Genomic DNA, 19,401 nt, shown 5'->3' on the forward strand with positions numbered 1-19,401 from the left:
GGCCCTGTGACTTTCCTGCATACCCAACACCCCAATAATAGCAATGGAAAAGAAGATGGATAGTAGCCCTGTCATTCCTTTAATTTTGTTCAAGAATAATTATACAGTAAAGGTTATTTCATTACCTGTGCTGGTTTTGTATTTATTCCATTCTCGGATCCATGATATATGTATACTTTGCCAAAACCATCATATGGAGCCCCTACTGCAATATCTGGTGAAAATAAGTTGCAACATCTAAAATCATTCTTGCTCTTTCTGCAGCATGCAATCAAAGGGTAAAATGCTGCAAGTCTGGCGTTGGCCAAACAATCTCACACATTTTTATTGTCATTGTTTTCCATTTACCTGGATATCCATCCTGATTAATGTCCCCAACATTTTCTACTGCAAGTCCAAACATGGAGTCAGCGGTTCCATTTAAGCGCAGAGGCTTCACCCCTGCCCACTTGCCTTGGTGGTTCATGTAGATGTATACGGCACCCCCGATATCCCCACTTCTGTCAAAGTACTGCGGGGCCCCAACAACGATGTCCTGCCAGCTTAGAATGAAAGGGGGGAAAAAAGGCAATGCTTTTGTAGAATAACTCTGAAAAAATAACTGCTCAGACTGCAAGTTCAGGATCAGCTGCCCAGAGAGCCACTGAACAAAGACTAAAATGTGCATTAAACTGGTTGGGCATCAACAGCCCCACTGACACTGGGTTTATTCCCTTGATGGCATACAAGGACCTTCTATAGTCTTCCTGGGGTATGAGACTCGTTTCTTGTTTCTCTGTTTACAATAATTGTTTAAATAAAACTCTTTATTAGAAAGGTATTTCTAATCAATTGAGAATCAATCCTGATTGATTCTCAAGACACTCACCATTTCCTCCAGGAAAACAGGGAAGGTGGGCTTTGTCATTCCTTATATTACTATTGTGAAAAACCAAAGCAGAAATAAAGAAGAGCGCTATCCTTTATTATACAGGCAGCAGGAATTAACCATAGCCATACCCATCACTGTTGAGGTCCACAACAGCAACATCATAGCCAAAAGAGGAGGCCAGCCCTTCTCCTTCAAACATGTGCTCCAGGGAAAGTGCTCTCTGATTTTTTTCTTTTTTTAGTAAAACAACTGCTCCGCTGTGGTTCGCTCTTGGGGCACCAGACACAAAAGTCATCTCATCTTGGGAGACAATTCCTTTACCAGAGTCCAGAGAGAAACCTTTAACAGAGAAAGAAATATAGTATAAATTAACTAAGTAACAGCTTGCATCTTAGTATGAAAAAATAAACATTTCCCCAGCTATATTAAAGTGGTATGTGGAATACAAGTTTTGTCTAAAACACAGTGTGCTATGGCTGGGAATTCTCCATTTCTGTTTGCACTGGTGGACGCATATTTTCAAGTCAACACTTTCTTACGTTCCCACAAACATTTCTCCCTACATTACAGTTAGTATTTCCCCACAAAACACAGTACTTCATTGCTCGCTTGGATCTGCTTTTCACGGACACCAAACACAGGATACATACAGCTTAGACACAATTACAGCTTCACCACTTTAATATAGCTTGAGTACTTCACCTCTGGCAAAATTATCAGAAAACCTCCTAAGTATTGTTCTATTACAAACATGCAAATTGTTCTGCACAAGCATTCTCATATGAATGATGTATGCAGTATTTGAGAATCAGCTGACACAGTAATGGTGAAATGGGCAATTTTAAGTTAATGCAGCCCTAAAAATGACATGTTCAAATTAATTTAGTCTTACAATAATTTTAAAATATGAAAAACCAAGTTAAAAGACTACACTGCATATACCAGTATAGCCAGTAAAGGCCAAAGTAGAAAAATGCCCACTTTGCAAGGAAGGAAGATACCAGCCAGATGGGAGTCTCCCTCTGAAACACTTCACCACTACTATGGAAATTCTCAATTACAGCAATTCACAATGAGACAGTTCTAGAAAAAACTGAGGGAGTCCCAGCTGTGGGAAGGATGAGAAGGTTTGGAGAAATGCATGACAAATCAGCATTTCTCTGAAGCCTTGTTACTTTGCTGTCTCCCCTTTATCTGAATCCCTGTTTTTTCATGCTTTACTTATACTATATTTGATATGAGAAGGGATAGAGGGGAGAGGATCATGACAAAGGTCTGGAGGTTATGTCTGACCAGATGCTGCCACCTCAAGTGGTCACAAACCTAAGTAGCTATTCATCATTACATCCACTGACTTGTCCACCTGTATGCTGGGAGGCAATGTTTTGTACACAAACTGATCTGGGTGAGTATCAGATACAGCTGTCAAAAATAGAAGACCTATAAATATGAGTGAAAGATTGAAGAGAAAAAAAAATAGTAGTTAAGCAAAGCACCTATAACCACATTTGCTTATGGTCTAAACAGACTGAACAGTAATGCCTGGGATGAGCTGGCTTGCCTGGAAGTGGTTCTGATTATTACAAATCAATGAAGCATTTACATTTAGGAGATAAATGCATTGGTTATGCAACTGGAAAAAAATATATGACTGTTCACAGCAAAGGCATCGGCCTCCACAGCGCTCGTCACCTTAGCAATTCTTATTCCACCAGAAGATGCTATCAGCTTGTCTAACCTAAGGTCTTAGGATGATTTTTCTAGTTACCTTTACACCCAGTAATTACTGTTGATATTTAACAGAAGTTTATGTTCTCTTTCTCCTAACATACATGTAGCTCTAAGTTTGCTCTCTTCTTGACTTGCTTTTTTACTTTTTACATTAGCAATGTCCTTCCCATCTATTCAGCCTTCCATCATTCACACAGAAATTCCAGTCTCAGGTTACCAAACCTCTATTTGTTGCATATGCCAAAAGCAGTGGATCAACACACCACAGAAATCTGCACTGGAACAGAAGGATTCTTTACACTTAATGCCTTTCCAAAAATGCAGCATAGCCTTTTCAGTGTATCTGCCATGTACAGAAAGGTCACTGGCCTAAGGACATATTCCTGCTTTCCTGACTGCACAAAGAGCAAGCGATTCATCTCCTGCAACACACACACAAGTAAAATATAAACAGTACTTATATTATGGCATTTAAAAGGTCTGTTAAAAGCCAATGGACTTTTAAAAACACAGAGAATAGAAGAATTGCACTTACCTACCAGGAGAGAAAATCTACAGCTTTAACAGTTACATCCAGAAACTCAAATTTTAATAAACTTTCTGATACTACATAGCAGAGACTGTGTGACTAAGAACTACAGACCCATTCATTGTACTAACCCATCAGAGTGATTATAATCGCTGCCGGAGATTCCGTAGGCCCTTGGCACAGCTCTTGAATCTCACATTACAACAGCAGCTCTTCTAGGTACCTCAGCAGTATCATCTTACACTTAAAACTGGCCCATAAATGTGCAGGGAGGCTGTCAATTATCCCAAGCAGTTAACATGTTACAAGGTCCACAATGGAACATCTGCTCCCATTTCAGATCATCACACCAGGGTGGGATCACAAATGTTTTAAGAGACCTAAAGAGATTTACCACATGTACTTAATCCTACCTAAGTAACTGTTAGCTGGAACTGGAACTAGATTCTTATCCTGGCGGCTCTCATCACCAACTTCGTAAGGCCCATCATCAAAGATACCCAGATCATAAAATGTCTGATTCTTTTGCTCTGCACGAACCACCCCTGAAAAAGTGAAATGATAAAATAAAAGCAAACAAATGATAAGTGAGAAAAATAACAAATGAATGTTCCTAACTTATATTAATTATGATGAATGACATAGTGACTGCTGTTAAAATGGGACAAACACAGAATAGTGCACTGGGTTAGTGTTTTGTCTCTCTTCAGTGTGCCAGAAGCTCATGCTGCTCTACAAAGAAGCCATACAATGATCTGGAAAACATGGGATACTAAGGAAATTCTCAAAAAAAAATCCATTGAACTGGTTTGGTCATAAACCACCCTCATCCTATATTTCTTCACCTTATAAAGCTTCTCTTAAAAAGGAGACAAATACACAGGAATTTTAAAAAAATTACATTTCATTATGGCAAACACCAGCATTATACTTAGAAACAGTATTTAAGAAGAAAAAAGCTATTGTTCAATAAAAGGTGTGCTTCCCTTTTATCAATTGGCATAATTAAGGTTTTGGCAAGCACAAACATGTTTTTCCATTACAAAGAAGAGTACTCTTAGGACTGTACTAGCACTTCTCTGCAATTAAAGTAAAATGGTGTCTGCACTCAGTATGCTGTTTCAGGTCAGTCAGATTTTGTTGACAGATACATGGAAGATTGAGTTTTCACTAAAGTACACCTTGTGCCAGAGCTTAACACACTGATTTTGCATGGTTCATACACCAGGCACAGGTGTACGAGGTGGAAAAATGCAGTGCTTGGAGGATCAGATGTTCTCAAGAGGAAAGTATTTACAGCTGTTGGTGTAATGAAGTGTGATGGGAAAAATCACTTCTAGAGACTGAACTGGCCATTTAGATGCTTCTGAATATAAACTAACAAAGAATATTTAGGGTTTTTTCCCCCCTATGTTTCGGAGAATCTCCTAGGTGACACAGAGTACTTGGCTCTTAGATTATCCATGAAATTTTACATGGACATGCATGGATTTAGATATGAATATATGTAGTATTGCTGTTATCTTCCTGCAACCTTCCAATATTTATTTTGGAAAGTACTGGTTTCCACAAACTTCACAAAGGGGAGAATATTGCAGAATAAGCAAAGAGTTCAGCAGCTATCTAACATTTGCTCAAATGCAGAAAAAGGGCTGGTCAAGTAACTCATACAAATTTAGTAGTTTGTTCCTGTACGGAAGTGTCCGAGTAAGCCCTCAGTCCCACCGTAAGATTAAACTAATAAGGGCAAAATTTGCTGTACATATGTGCAAAGTTCCATTATCTACTCATAAATACACACAAAGATATTTAAAGAAACTTCAGTAAATGTTGATACAGAAGCATAGCATTTTGTAAAAACAGGGTAAAATCATTACATCCCTATTATCTCCTCTCCCCTTAAAAAAAAATTACAACTCTGGATGCAACCTTTGAAAGCAATCTCAGAAGAAATGGCAAGGGTCGGCAGGAAGGAAGCCAAGTCATACCTTTCCAGTTGTAAGTGCCTGGGGCACCAAACACAATATAATGATAGTCTCTAGTAAAAGTAGCAGCAACACCTTGCTGACAGGAACCAAACTTCTCATGGCCTCTTAAACGACCATCACAGAAACTCCATACTCCATTATCCATATCATCCTTAATAGTGAGGTCCTGGCTCAGCACATAGCACCTTCCAATGATATCCCGGGTTTCCTGCACTGTGTTTACATACTGCCTTTTCTCATAGCGATGCGCACACGTCTGCAAGACAGAAGAAATAATGTGTGATGTTTCTGTGTGTCGTGCACAGGTCACCACAGAAGGCAGGGCTCATCTAGCAGCCCCTCCTGCTACCAACGCTGTAAGTCACCCTGCAGACACACCTTAAGTGCAGAATCCAATGTTTCCTACAGGCAACACATGAGAAAGGTTGGGCACCTACAGATACAAGTCAAAGCAGCCTGTTTCATGGTCAAGGAAGGCCACAGGGTTAAATCCCTAAAGCCCTTCCTGATACTAAATCTCTCAAGAAATAAGGAGAAAACCACCCTCTCTCTCTCAAAGAAAGAAATGGCTGTTTCCCAACAGCTCTCAAAGGAGTGACACACCCGTGCAGGGCACAAGAAGCTGGTTCAACTACTCTCTACCCATGACTATTCAGAACTTGCCCCTTACAGAAAAGTGCCACTAAGCAGAGGCTGAAAGCTTTTCCACTGGAGGGGAGGGAAGTTGCTCCTACTTCCTCTGTTGGATGTTCCACTTACAGGGTAAATGTCACTGGGGCAGAGCTGAAGCACTAAACACATCCTGTTCCTTATCCTTTTAGACTATCCCCTGTGAGAAGAATTCTCATCAAATATTTAACACAAAGGATGAACAGCCATTGGCTAAGCAGTGTAACCACCAAACCATTGTAAAAAACGTGAACAATCAAATGCCTTTGCCAGCAGCATTTCTGGAAGACTCAGATGTAGCAGGTTGTGTGAAGAGCACAAGCGAAGTTTGTCTCAGCTGACAAACCTTTTCTATGGTTCCTATCAAGGCCTAAATGTTACGCAAACACCCACCTGGTCCCCATTAGAGCACTCCAGTACTGTCTTGCTGCAGTGACCTCCAGGCTGCTCACACCTCATCTATTAAGTGCATTCCCCACTTACCACAAAAAGACAAGATAGCATTAGTTGATGACCACTTATTCAGTGAACAGGACTGTGTCCATGTGCTCCTTCCCACTTTGGGTTCTGAGGCAGACCAAAGCTAGTTATTACTGCCTCTAAATGCTTAAATAACCAGATTCACATCCTGAAGTCACCTGCCCCCAGGTTTGGAAGCAGTGACATTAAACTCCAATTAGATGAGGAAGCTTCACTGCATACCTGTTTTATGATTTATCTGGCATCCTGCAGCACCATTAGAGGTTTTTATTTAACTGAGAATGTTACTATTTAAACTCTTTATCTCATAACTCCCAAAAACTTTTTCTGTTTAATATAAAATAAAGAGTATCAATGTATTGCATAAAATAAAGAGTAACAAGTAGTCTTACTGCAGTGTAATGACCACATTAATTCACAGGAGCTACTCAGTGGAAGTCCCTGACAAAAGCTAAAGTGAGGCTCATCATCTTGGAAAACAGGCTGGTGATACCTGTTACTTTTACAGCCTTATACACTATTCTTCCCTATTTCTGCAGCTAGTAGTATTTAAAAGAAAAAATGTATATATGACCAAAAAAAAAAAGTGTACCCCTTGAAAATAAACTGTCCATCGAACAAACATCCAGATTGTTAAAAAGGTTATAAAGAGAGGCTAAATCACAGAAAAATAATTTAAAGTTCTTACAACCTCAAATGCCTTATTTTGCTAAGGAGACATTTAAGTCCTTACCTACAAGAAATCAAAGGAGTAAACTTAGACAAGTTACCTTTCAGCAAGCTGCACAGAAACACACACCATTCAGAACATGTACTGTAGACCTCAGACGTTTTTGTAAGTTAGTCCTTTAGCACTTACCACCACATTTCCTCCCGGCCCCTGACTCTGGACAGTTACACCCATCCATTGGTCTTCTTTACTCTCCATCTTAGGGTCAGCTGCAAAGTATCATAAAACAGTTTCAAATATTAACAGTTTACAAAATTTTCTTTTTTCTGGTTTTTTTTGGGGGGGGGGGTTTGTTTTGGGGGTTTTTTTGGGTTTTTTTTTTTTTGTTTTTTGGGGTTTTTTTTTGTTTTTTTGTTTTTTGTTTTTTTTTTTTTTTGGTTGGTTGGTTGGTTTTTTTTTGCTTGGTTGGTTTTGCTTTTGGTTTTTTGTTTGTCTTTTCTTGAAGCCCATGTCTGGGGAGACTCTTCATACAAAACACCAGATAGTCTGCAGGTGGCAGTGTCCGTACATTTTATCACTAATAGCATCCATTTTATTAAAACTTCTAGCCTATTACTTCATGTTACATTAATTTACAAAACAGTAAGACTCTACCAAGATTTAAGCATCTTGTAATAACTTACCAATTAAGCTACAACTTACTATGATGCAAAAAGTAGTTATGTATAAATCCCTAGAAGAAACTGTCTGATACACTGCCTCAGGAAAGGACATCAAACAAGAAGAATCAGGCAACTGTTTCAATTCAAAACAAAAGCACTGAAGAACTTACTCTCCTCATCAAATTTGACACGCAGGCAATTTGTATTTGGAGATGCAATGTCACAGCTGTACAGTCCACCTGTTCTGTTGGCTTGTTGGGCTGGAAAGGCCTTTTCCCGAGGAGCTCCAACCAGCAATCTGCAGGAAAAGCAAAATAATTTAAAGGAATATGTAGAAGGAATATTAGAAAAGAGAAAGGCAACAGAATCAGGAAGTGTTTTCACCATGTTGCTGGAGGTTTAATATGCTGACATTTGAAGATGGATGAAAAGCTACACCACAGCACTGCTCTTTTAAAAAGAGAAAAGTGGGGGGGGAAGGAGAGAAGCTGTATGGCAGTAATGCAGATTACAATTATCATACCTGCAAGCCAGTACCTGTTTTGTTCCTCCTGTTATTGTTGCAATATTCACTGAGAGTGGTTGATAAAAAGTAGATGTCTAGCAGTTTTGGGAAAATCATCTTTTTATCAGGGCATCAAGTGGAGTATTTTTTGCCTTACTAGAAATCATTGATAAGGGTGGAAGAAGTCACTAAGATGACCAGAAACCCCCACAACAGTAAATACAATTGTTCTCAGGCTGTCTTCTAGTTTTACACCAGTCCTATGCCACTGTTTGCCTGAATTTAAAGGCACCTTAGTATCTCTGACCAAAGCAAGATCCTGGATCTTGCTGGAAGATCCAGGACCAAGGAAGTGTTCACTGAACTGTTCCAAGCTCTGAGCAAACATGAACTCCCCCCCTTCTCCACTCCTTCGGCAGATACGTCATTTTTAAGGTGAAAATGGTTTTCTCCAACAAATCAGTCATCAAGAACAGGCCATTCCCACAAAAGACTTATTTATCCTATTAAACAGCTACTCTAACAAGCTCTCCTTAGACACTGTTCTGGTAACCAAATGCAAAGGTTCTTATTTTAAGCACTGAGTAAAGCAAATTTCCTTCTGTATAGACTGCACATCATGAGTATTACCTGAAAACCACCAGCAGGCATATTTACTTGCAAAATAAGGTGAAAAAAATCTTACATTGTCTGTTTCTTTGTAGTGTCTCACACACAAGCACAGCTGCCTCTCAGGCAGCTGACTGAAATTAGTAGCAACCAGTGTGCAGTAGTTTGTGGAAGAAACATCACGCTCAGCTGCAACTCCGAGAACTAGAGAACAGTGTGTGGATAAGTGCAACACAGCAGGCGTGATGGATGGATGGATGGATGGATGGATGGATGGATGGATGGATGGATGGATGGATGGATGGATGCTGAACCAGACTGTGCTTCCTGACCCTAGGACATAAAACACTTGAAAGAAGATATCCCTGATATTACAGTGTCAAGGACAGCAAAGTCCCAAAACTGGGACTACAGGTGGATCCACAAGGCTCAAAGAGGACTCAAACCTTCTTTAATATCCAACTCTAGTTTTGCTTTCTTGTGACAGTGGGTCAAAGCACACTGCTGTCCCTCAGAATGCTATTTTTACTAAAAACAAGACTCACTTTTCTTCATGTCTAACAGTAAAGACTGGATCAGTTAAGAAAATATGTAGTTTTTATTATTAAGAAAATGTTTATTCAGTGTCCCTAAAGTAACAAATGAAACAAAATGAAACCAATGTGTTACCAGAAAATGTGCTTTTTTTAAAACACAACATTTTATCTGTATTGCGAAACAACCAAATTTTCACTATTTCTATAGGATTAAATTCTCCCACAATCCATAATTTATCCACCTCATGAAGGTAAGTCCCCTGAATGCTGAAACCTTCAGGTAAAGTATTTGCCTTTGGACCATATACAGGACACACCATGTGGGTGGGGTTTGGTTTAAAAGGTTTTCTGCTTTTCTCTCTATGTATGTACATCCGCCATCTTTTTCAAACATTTTTTCAGAAACATAGCAGTCATCACAAAAGTTTGTAAACTACTATCATTTTAGAAAGACCATCAATAACTGCATTTTCTAATTTTGGCAATGGTACATTTAACTGTAATCTCTTAAGAGTAATTCTTCTGCAAAGCATCTGTTTCTGAGTTATTCCTTATGGCAGAATAGGAATCCTCAGTTCTGTTATTGCCCAGGGAAAGACGGATGACTTTTTTTAACATTAACAACCATAACTTTAAGAAAGCAGAGGTACTGATATCCTAACTTACAGAAACTTTTATTACTTCTACTTTCTCACTCAAAGCTTTGGGGGGTAGAAATGATGTACTGAGCTTCATTTACAGAAATTAAAAACCTTCTGTTTCAACACTGTGAACAAAACTAAAAGTTTTTCAAAGTTAAATACCTAATTTGTTTTAATTCATCCACCTCCATACTACTGACAGTGGCAGTGCTGGGTCAAGAAAATGAATCCTGTTCTTTTCTATAAGATAGTGAGACTATGTCCCTCTCTCTAGCTGAATGAGCTTTTACAGCACACCATGATCCTGATGGCAGGAAAGGACCTACTGAAGCACTGGGGGAATAAACAGCATAGACAACAGAATATGGAGTGAGAAGATGTGCCACCTGCTGTAAAATGCTACAAACATTCAATGGCATCTCAGACACCGCTGAGGTCAACAGATGAAAAATAGAATTGCTCAGCCTTCTTAAAAAATGTAAGGCTTCCATCCAACACGATCTCAAAGGAAACCGGCAACCTTAGATTCTTCCCAGTGCCCATATCCCCCCCATCTAAATACTGCCTACGTTATTTTCCACTGTAAACAAAGAATTTCAAAACAGACTTATTTAAAACCTTCCAGATTTCAAAGGACTGTTATCAGGAATCCTGTCACTAATTTTCAAAGCTCTTCAAATACAAAAACTTGAATTTTCTTAGGTAGTTCACTGTAAGCCCTTACAACACAGGCCAAGAGAAGCACACACTATAAGTGCTCACAAAGGATTAGATCAGTTCAAGTACAATACTACAGTAAATCCTGAAATGTATCTTCAGGTAGCAACCAAAGATCTATTAAAAAGTGGCACAACTCCTTTGTACTTGTTTACTACTTTTCTGCCCTAAAGAACAGAGCAGAGATGACTAAACCTATGCCCCTGGGTTCTGCAAGACAGGTTACTGAAGGTAATTATAATAATTATGAAGATTATCAACGCTATCAGGAATCTATGTAAGAAAGTCACATGCATCTAATCTTTGGCTGAATAAATCAAGCAAAACAAAAAATTCCTGCAAACACACTGTCACTTCTGATCAACAGAGCTGCTGTTCAGCTTGCCCACAGTTTAAAAGGTACATTTGAAAAATCAAAATTCTATTATAAAAGCCAGATTACTTAAGTTAAAAATCAAAAGTGTGCACAGAACTATGAAGTATGACATGAACCATGCATCAGTGTGAATTTCAGCATGACTGCAGTAATACAAATGAATCAGCTCATATACTGAGCTGTACTACGTGCTCAACAGGGTCCTTCCAGATAGAGGACACATTCCAGTCATTACTCTGTGGCTACTTACTCAGCTGTGATTTAATAAAAGAATTTTAATCAAGTTTGAGCTCACTGTGCCAAAACCAGGTTAGCTTTTTCTGCAGCTATGCATGTTCCATGTTAGCTTCCTCTCTGGCAAGCAACACCTCTTTCTGCAGGTCAGAGGTAGGGGTAGAGTGAGGGAATGCTCTTCCAGCTATCACCATCTCCTTATATTGGCAGATGAAACACAGATACTTAAAACCTAGGAACATCTCTTCTGCAAATGAAGAGTGACAAAACCAAATTCTTAATTTCTCTTCACCCATGCTCACAGTGTGATTCATTTTATTCACTGGGACTTCTCCCTGAAGGTCTGTGGACATGCTCTACTGTAACTACTTTCAATTAGGTTTGAATGTCCAAAATCATGTTCCAGAATGCATATTCAGGTAACAAAATAAAGCCCCAATGTCAAGAATGCAGAGTGGGAGATGAAAACCCAAGACACTCCAACACAGACAATTTTACTGATTTTTCTATCCCTATGGTAGGTTTGCCTTGTTACTCCACAGAAAACAGAAGCTGAGCCATACAGTATACTGAATAGAAACATCTCTGAGCATCAGTTCCTGTCAGAGACTTACTAGGCTTCTTATTATTTGAGTCACGATGACTTAGTATCTAATGTTTACCATGAGTCCAACATCAGAGAAAAGCAGACAATTGCTATTCCTCATGTAAATTGCAGAAACAGATGATTCTAACTGTCAACTTGAATACTAATTTTCCCCACACATCTTGCTTCAAAACATACTATAACCTAACTGGGTTTTCCCTGGGCCAATCACACTGCACAGGTGTTAATCTACAGAAATGTAACATAATAAACCATTAATATAATTTAATTTAAAATAAGCATCTATCAAGTGACAGTGCTGGGGGAAAAAAAAAATCTGAATTCTCTCATACCTTGCCATAAAACTACAATGTTTCTTAGCTCTACTTATAATTAAAACATGTGTCTTCCAATTTCAAAGTGAAATTCTGATTTTTAACCAAATTAATCAGTCCAGTTGCTCTATTGATTAGAATTATTTTAATTACTGATTTATCTTAATTACTTCTTGAAGATACGTGATAATAACTGAAGTCCCACTGCCAATTATGAGCATCTGCTGACTTAAAGGAACAGATTTACTCCCTTACAGCCCCAGATTCATAGCCAAATGTAAAATAATCCCCTAAGATTAGAGCTCCAGGATTGGTGTAAAATGCTCTTTTAACTAACTGACCTTACTGAGACGCAGGCTCAGGTGGGTGCTGCCGGCCCTGCACAGACACCAGTGGTCCCCGCTGTACCTGCGTGTGCGAGGTGCAGCTGGAACACAACAGGGAGAGCCGGCCTGTGCTCTCGTGACAGGGACCAGCAGAGCAGCACATCCCTCCATGGAACCCTATGGCACAGCTACACCCACCCTGCCTCACTGCAGTGTTACACCTGAACACAACAGCCGAGGCGAGAAAAGCTCCATTTCACCATTTATGCCAAGCACTATCAAGTCTCAGAAAAGGTGTCAAGACATCTTACTGACTTTATCTACATCTGTAGCAGAACCTTTGGATAAGTGTGTGTAGAAAACATGCTTCATAAACCCACATAGCTCCAAGAAGCAGAAGAAGGTGAGAACTCACTGCCTACATTCAGGTAGGCACCAGGCCTCAGTTTGTCAACTGCTGTTGACCAGTGTTGCAAAAATGTAACTACAGGTCTGACTCCAGGTGCACAAAGAGTCTATGAACTGTAGGTCTGGCTGCATTTAGAAGAACCAGTCAGATTCTGGAATAGCATGATTTATGGAATGCAACATACAACACTCCTCTGGACTGAGGGTGAGAATGCATTAACTGCAGAGTAGCCACCCACATTCAGCACTAACAGTGCCATTGCAATCACAAGCTTAATATCTCAGGTCAACACTCAGCACAGCTGAGGACACAAGGCTTACCAAAGAGTGTCCCTACTGGGGGGGGGAGCAAGGAGGACAAACCTACCTGTCTGTCTGTCCCTGCAATTTTGCTCAAATTCTCATCCCCTCCTGGATGCAGAAGTGGGGTACTTTTATATCTTATTCACTGTCACTGTGCTAAGTGCTGTGGGTGAGACTGCAGTCAAATCTTCCATTCTTTGTGGGCATATTTGCAGAATACAACTTGGTAGGAAGTGTACTTGGTTAGCACAAAACATTTCTGGGTATCAGGCAGAAGAACAAAACCACATGGCCTATTCCTCACCTGACATTACCACCCCCAAAGCCAAAGCAACACAAACCACAAGACCTCCAGCCAATTTCCACACTTGCACCTAGAGGCACCATGGCATACTGATCTTCGCATTTTCTTCACTACTTTGTGCTTTTAACAACCAGTATTCAGCATGAACAATTACGTGAACACTGAGAAGAAAGGGTGTAACTTTATTTAATCAGATATGGCCCAAAAGAGTCATTAAAATCCAAAGTAAGATACACGAGCTTTCCATTTCAACACATACTACAGAATATTAAGCAGTAGGTGCAGATTTTAAAACCCTCCCTACTTTAATTGCTAATTCTTGAAATGTTTAGTAGGTAGCTGTGGCTCCTTCTCAGCTAATGAAAACAACAGTGAGAACTGGGAGTGGTTTCTACTCACAGCTATCTGAACTCCCTCCAATACTGCTCATCTTGGTTGCTTCCAAAAGGAAAGTCAAAGTTAAGATGCGAAAACCGTATCAAAAGAAATCCAGAAATCCTCCAAGCTCCTGGAAGTATTCCCTCTCTCCACAGCGAAATTATTTTCATCACATATAGCCTAGAACTGTCCAAGGGTAACAAATGATTTTCGCAACCTACTTCAGAGAAGAAAAATTATCACCAATTCATTACAGTTCTATTTTGGAAAAAACTCTCAAAAGATATCAAGTAAAAGGAGGGAGAAGATCTTCAATGTTTTTTAGAGTAAATATCCTATTCATCAAAGCAAGAGGTTTCCACTGAGTAAATTACATTTTGATTTAAACAAATTCAAAAAAAACCACAGTTTGCACTGAACTCAGATACTCTGCTATCTTCCAAAGTTTTCTTCATTCCTTAAATTCTTTCCTTTTCCATGGTATCCTTCTACCCAAACAAGGCACCGCATTTTTGCCAGCCTTTCTTTAAAAGTAAAAGCAAACACATCTGTAGGGCCTGCTCTGAGCCTTAACAGACTGGAGTAGAAAACACGAAAGTGTTTCCTGGGTAAGAAACCATTAACCAATTCCACATATCGGTGAAATAAAGTAGTTACTGGTCTAAGTAATATCCAATTTTGCAGGCTCCATTGAGCACAAGTTTCAAACTGAATAATGCTGTTCTCGGGCAACAATGCTGCCACTGCAGACTTTGCACTTCATTATGTTTTCAGAAAGACTCCACAAGGGGGGCAAATTTGGAAACTGACAAAGCTAAATGCCATGAAATGGCTCACCCTTGAATGGACAGTTAGACTCCTACATCCTTTCTCTCTCCCAGTTCCAGTGCCCTCTTGGGAGGGAGTTTCATTACATTAGGGAAAATTAAGAAAACAGAGCCACTAGCTCTAACTCAGTTTAAATTTTACTACAAAATCACCAGTCACAAGTCATCTATCAAATGTTTAAAACCTCCAGACAGAGACCCCTGATCACAATGTGGGCCATCTACAGCCCTCGACCTGAGCTGTATTTTCACTCCTCTGCACAAATTTGGCCTCAACTGTTTTTAAAACTAACACAGAAGATGAATGCATTTAACTACCATAATATTTCAACATAACTGAAGCTGGTCAGTGAGACAGACACTGTGTGTGAATATTGGTGGCACTACTCCTGCTTCATGCTTGCATTTGCCATTCCACAACAGAAACGAGTTACAGGAGAAGAGCACCACAGACTAATTAGCACAGAGAGATTGTCCCTTCACACACTCGGGCTGCTAATGGGAACTGGAGCTGAACCATGCACGACTCCAAAAAAAAAAACCCTCCCCAGCAAAATACAACCAGTAACTGTGTTAGCAGGGAACTTGTCTGTGATGCTTTTCACAGAGACACCCGTCATGGTCAGTATGTCATTAACAGCTATTTTAAGTGACTGAATATTCTCCTGATCTGCTACTCCACAGATACATTTTGGAACTAACAGGGGAAATCTGTGACCAAGTACATCATTAATCTCTGTTGCCTGGAGGCTTGGCACTTGAAGGACTGCAATTTTCACTTTATTTCTTCAGCCTTTTTTAGGAAACAGATTATGATAGAAGCTAGAAAAAGAAGCCAAAAGCTGCACAAGGACTAGGGCAAGCTACAACAAAGCAAAACTGGATCTACAAAGATACCTGCTGTTCTGGAAAGGCCACTTATTATTGACTTTCTGAAAGTCACATGGAAAAACAAACACTTTCCCACCACAGTCCAGAGCCCAGCCTGTCTGGATTTGAAACAGGTTTTGCAGATCTCATTTCCATTGGTACAAAGCATTTTTCTTAGAAGAAATGTTACAGTCTGCTCCAAGTTTGTGTTTCAAAGTGCAGTTTTCCATTTCAGCCACCACTCTCTGGCTTTAATCAGCAGATACCTCATAGTTTTCATACTGTCAAATAGCAAGTGCAACCTGTATACTATTTACAAGTTTAATTTCTCCCTTACAATACATTTTCTCCCTTACTACACATTTTTCAGATCTAAAAGGAAGAGCACCCGTGCCAGGAACAGACCTGACTACAAATTGGTACTGTAAAATATGTATCAGACAGCTTTATAATTAATTTATGATAAAACTACAGGAGAAATAATGTTAAAGGGATTTTCACTCAGGTTTTCTAACATGGCAGTGCCTGGTACTGCATGAAATCCTCTTAAAACAACATGAAGTTTAACTCAAAAGTGACAAGTACAACATTTCAAGGAACTAACTTGGGAGCCGCTTCTGGCCCAGCCCTGCCCACAGTCACCTTGTGTGCTCTGGAAGGACTGAACTACGGGAGGTCCATCACATCCAGCTTGGCACAACCCAGCTGCTCTCCACAGCAGATGCACTAAACTGCAGGTCCCAACAGCTGCAGCAAAGCAGCCGGGGTGACCCAGCAGTCCCCAGCAACCTACAAGCACAGAGAGAGCAAAGCGTCCATCCCTGCTGTCCCACTGCTGCAGTCTTGCCCTGCTGCCAACAGCCCACACAGCAGGGCCCTCCCTGGCCTCGCTCAGTGCCACCCCTGCTCTGCGGCAGAACGGGCCCTGCTGAAGCAGCTGCTACACCAAGTCTGTGCTGTGATCAGTGTCTTGTGGACATGGCTCACTCTACAGGCTTAAGTAAACAAGTGCATAACAGAAATTAGGAATTACTGTCTCCCGCACTTAGGCTGCTGGCCATTCATGCCATAGAAAACCCCAGAATTCATTTAAACTTCTTCACATTTGCAGGACTTGCCTTTGTATCCCCACGACACATGGCATCTCTATAAAAAGTTCATGAAAAATTAAAGTATCATATCATATATTAGGTACATGTTTTAGAAAACAAACAAGAAAGCAATAAAAACACGGAAACAGTTGCTCACTTTTTTTTTGGGGGGGGGGGGGGGGGGGGAAGAAATCTGAAAGCAGTGCACCCAGTCAGTATTTGATGGCACTACTTGTTTGAGAGGTAACAACCTTAACAGGCATATACTGTTCATCAAATGTGCTGAAAACCATCTAAAAAAATTATAGTAGATCTAATTCAGCACAAAACAAATATTTGTGTTGAAATGTCATTCCTCTATTTCCTTCACAGAATGAAGTAATCAGTTTCATTTATCACCATAATTAAACTATTTAAAGGCATGAAAGAAGTAAAGGAAGAGGGATGGACATTTTACTGCAGAATCAATGGGCAACAGAACACACTACAGCAACTAATACAACCCTGCAGAATTTGAAGTGCAACTGCTCCCCATGCTAACCCAAGCCATAGTTCCTTCATTCATACATCCAATATTGAGATTCCTCCCTGCTCCTCCTTTTCCAGACTTACCACCATCTCCCTCTGAATTGCAGGGGGAATAGCAAGGCAGGTAGAAACCTCCTACACTAGATACGCAACTACATCAATTCTGCCTGATCCAAGGCCTGAACAGAAGTTCATCACATTTAGTTAAAATATACCAAGCAGTACCCCAGGGGGAAGGAAGCTCACCCACACCAGACCAACACTGGCACCCCTGAGCTGAGGTGTGCCCTGCCCAGCTGCCAACCTAAGCCTGTGGACTACACAGGAGTACCCTGTGGGAGCGGGCTGAAGAACTCTGCACATGCAGAAGAAGCGTGGACCTTCCTGATATGCAATCCCTAATAAGAGCTTCAGAGAATGAGTACATGAGCAGCCCTCAAACACACACTTCAACAGCCCAAAGGCACTTGTATGCTAAAGCACAGTTCTAAGTATTCCTTCAGTCTTAAAGACATCATAGCCTTGGGCTAAATGCCTATAATCGGATCCACAGTTTGAGTAAGACTTTTCTTCAAGCCATGAACTTAATGACAAAAGCAGATGTGTCACTGGGTACATGACGCATTATGCCCCCACGCCTTCAAATTAACTGAAAACACAGGCACTCAAGTCACTTGAAAGAACATCACTCCAATAAGGTATTTGCCTAGGAGAAACAGGTCGTAGAAACGCCTGTGCAGCTGGGATGTTCAAAGAGCCCTTTTTTTATATTCCATGCAAATACTCAAACACTGATCAAACAGATCAACAGAACTAAATGATACATTCACAAGAAACTGCTCTTTATCTTCCACATCTGTGGAAGAAGAAACTATTATATATTACTATGAATAGGAATGTTCAAACTGAGAATTTCAGCCAGCTTTAAAAACTTAACAATATTTTTTGCAAAAAAACTTATGCTTGAGACTATGCCAAGAAACCCACTGCATCCTCTTACTCTATATATTGCTACTCCTCCACATGCACACATACCTAATTTTACACATATCCCCTCATACATACTTTTTTTTTTTTTTTTGCCACTCCCTACATTCTCACTTGAGCAGAATCGAGAATTAGTTTCTTTCAGGTATTTTTAACACCCTATGTTCCTATAAGCTACAAATTGTGCAAACAGTATTGCAGCTATTTCTAGGACTGCATCTGATCTGACAACAGAAGTTTTTTTCCACTAGATGCAGGAACACAGCTTGGCTGGGAAGAGAAGAAACATCTTCAGCAATATTCAGGGACCACTCCACATAATTATCACACATTTATCTAGCAGAAAAATAAATTGAGTGGATAAAAAGATAACAGGGATTTGCAAAATTACACATATTTGTAGTAGCAGTTACAAGAGTTTGCTGTGTAAGAAAAAAATATACCAAATTTATTTTAGCATCTTTGGCCAAGAAAACATGGTTTTTCACTTGAAGGTTTTTCACATTACAGAAACATGGATAATAAAAATGGCTTTTCATACACTCTGCTAGACATCACTAACATCTAAGAGCCAGCAGGCTAAACCATTATGCAGCTTCAGCTGCACTGATGACAAAGTGCAAGGCTAACAAATCTTTATAATTCCCTTAACAGAGTATTGTGAAAAGAGCAGTAAGTAAAGGGCACAAAAAATTCAGCCTCACATGATGATGGTGTCCTTGCTATCTGCAACAGCTGGTTGCCACTTTTGACCACTTCCAGGATAAACATGCATTTCCTTCAGACCTTTGACCCACGCATGTGCTGCTGAGCAAACAACCCCAGGCAATACATAATATGCTGGAGTGAGTTGTCTCAAGCATATTTGCAATTCTTTGTTTTTTAGAGATATATTTTACAGACCTACTTTTGAGGAAGATGACAATGACAGATGAAACATGCAGAGACTAAGCACATACACCTCCATTTCCAAAAAAATGTCATCTTCACTAAAAAGGAAGTAACATTCAGTCTAAGAAAATTCTGCCATTCCTATCAACACTAGCTACCCGCAAACTCAACAATGCTGATCATTCCTGTCTGCTGTTCTCTATTTCCTAGATGATCTCCGAACACCTTGAAAATAAAAAACAAATCAAGGAATACAGCTTAAAAGTAGCCTAGAAACTCACTAGCTGGCAGTGAAATCCAGTGCAGGATCTCTCCATGTTACCCTGGAGGGACTAGAGTACATTTTTAT

At 39.9% G+C, this 19,401-nt stretch overlaps 1 protein-coding gene across 15 annotated transcripts in view; it reads right to left on the bottom strand.

Annotated features, from left to right (window-relative positions):
* The window catches only part of ITGA6 (integrin subunit alpha 6), a 138,282-nt gene that overhangs the window by 16,271 nt on the left and 102,610 nt on the right, over positions 1–19,401 (bottom strand). For 14 of the 15 annotated variants that reach the window (XM_053982517.1, XM_053982518.1, XM_053982528.1 and 11 more), the window contains 7 exons: positions 7,771–7,898; positions 7,128–7,207; positions 5,120–5,375; positions 3,545–3,676; positions 1,000–1,210; positions 349–542; positions 126–214 (listed from right to left, as the gene is read on the bottom strand). In XM_053982517.1, the coding sequence (XP_053838492.1) occupies positions 126–214; positions 349–542; positions 1,000–1,210; positions 3,545–3,676; positions 5,120–5,375; positions 7,128–7,207; positions 7,771–7,898 (1,090 nt within the window). Of the gene's footprint in view, positions 1–125; positions 215–348; positions 543–999; positions 1,211–2,194; positions 2,312–3,544; positions 3,677–5,119; positions 5,376–7,127; positions 7,208–7,770; positions 7,899–19,401 lie in introns of all 15 variants that reach the window. The other variant, XM_053982529.1, reaches the window with a different exon arrangement.

The sequence above is a fragment of the Vidua macroura genome, chromosome 7, assembly GCF_024509145.1.
Source record: "Vidua macroura isolate BioBank_ID:100142 chromosome 7, ASM2450914v1, whole genome shotgun sequence".
NCBI lineage: Eukaryota > Metazoa > Chordata > Aves > Passeriformes > Viduidae > Vidua > Vidua macroura.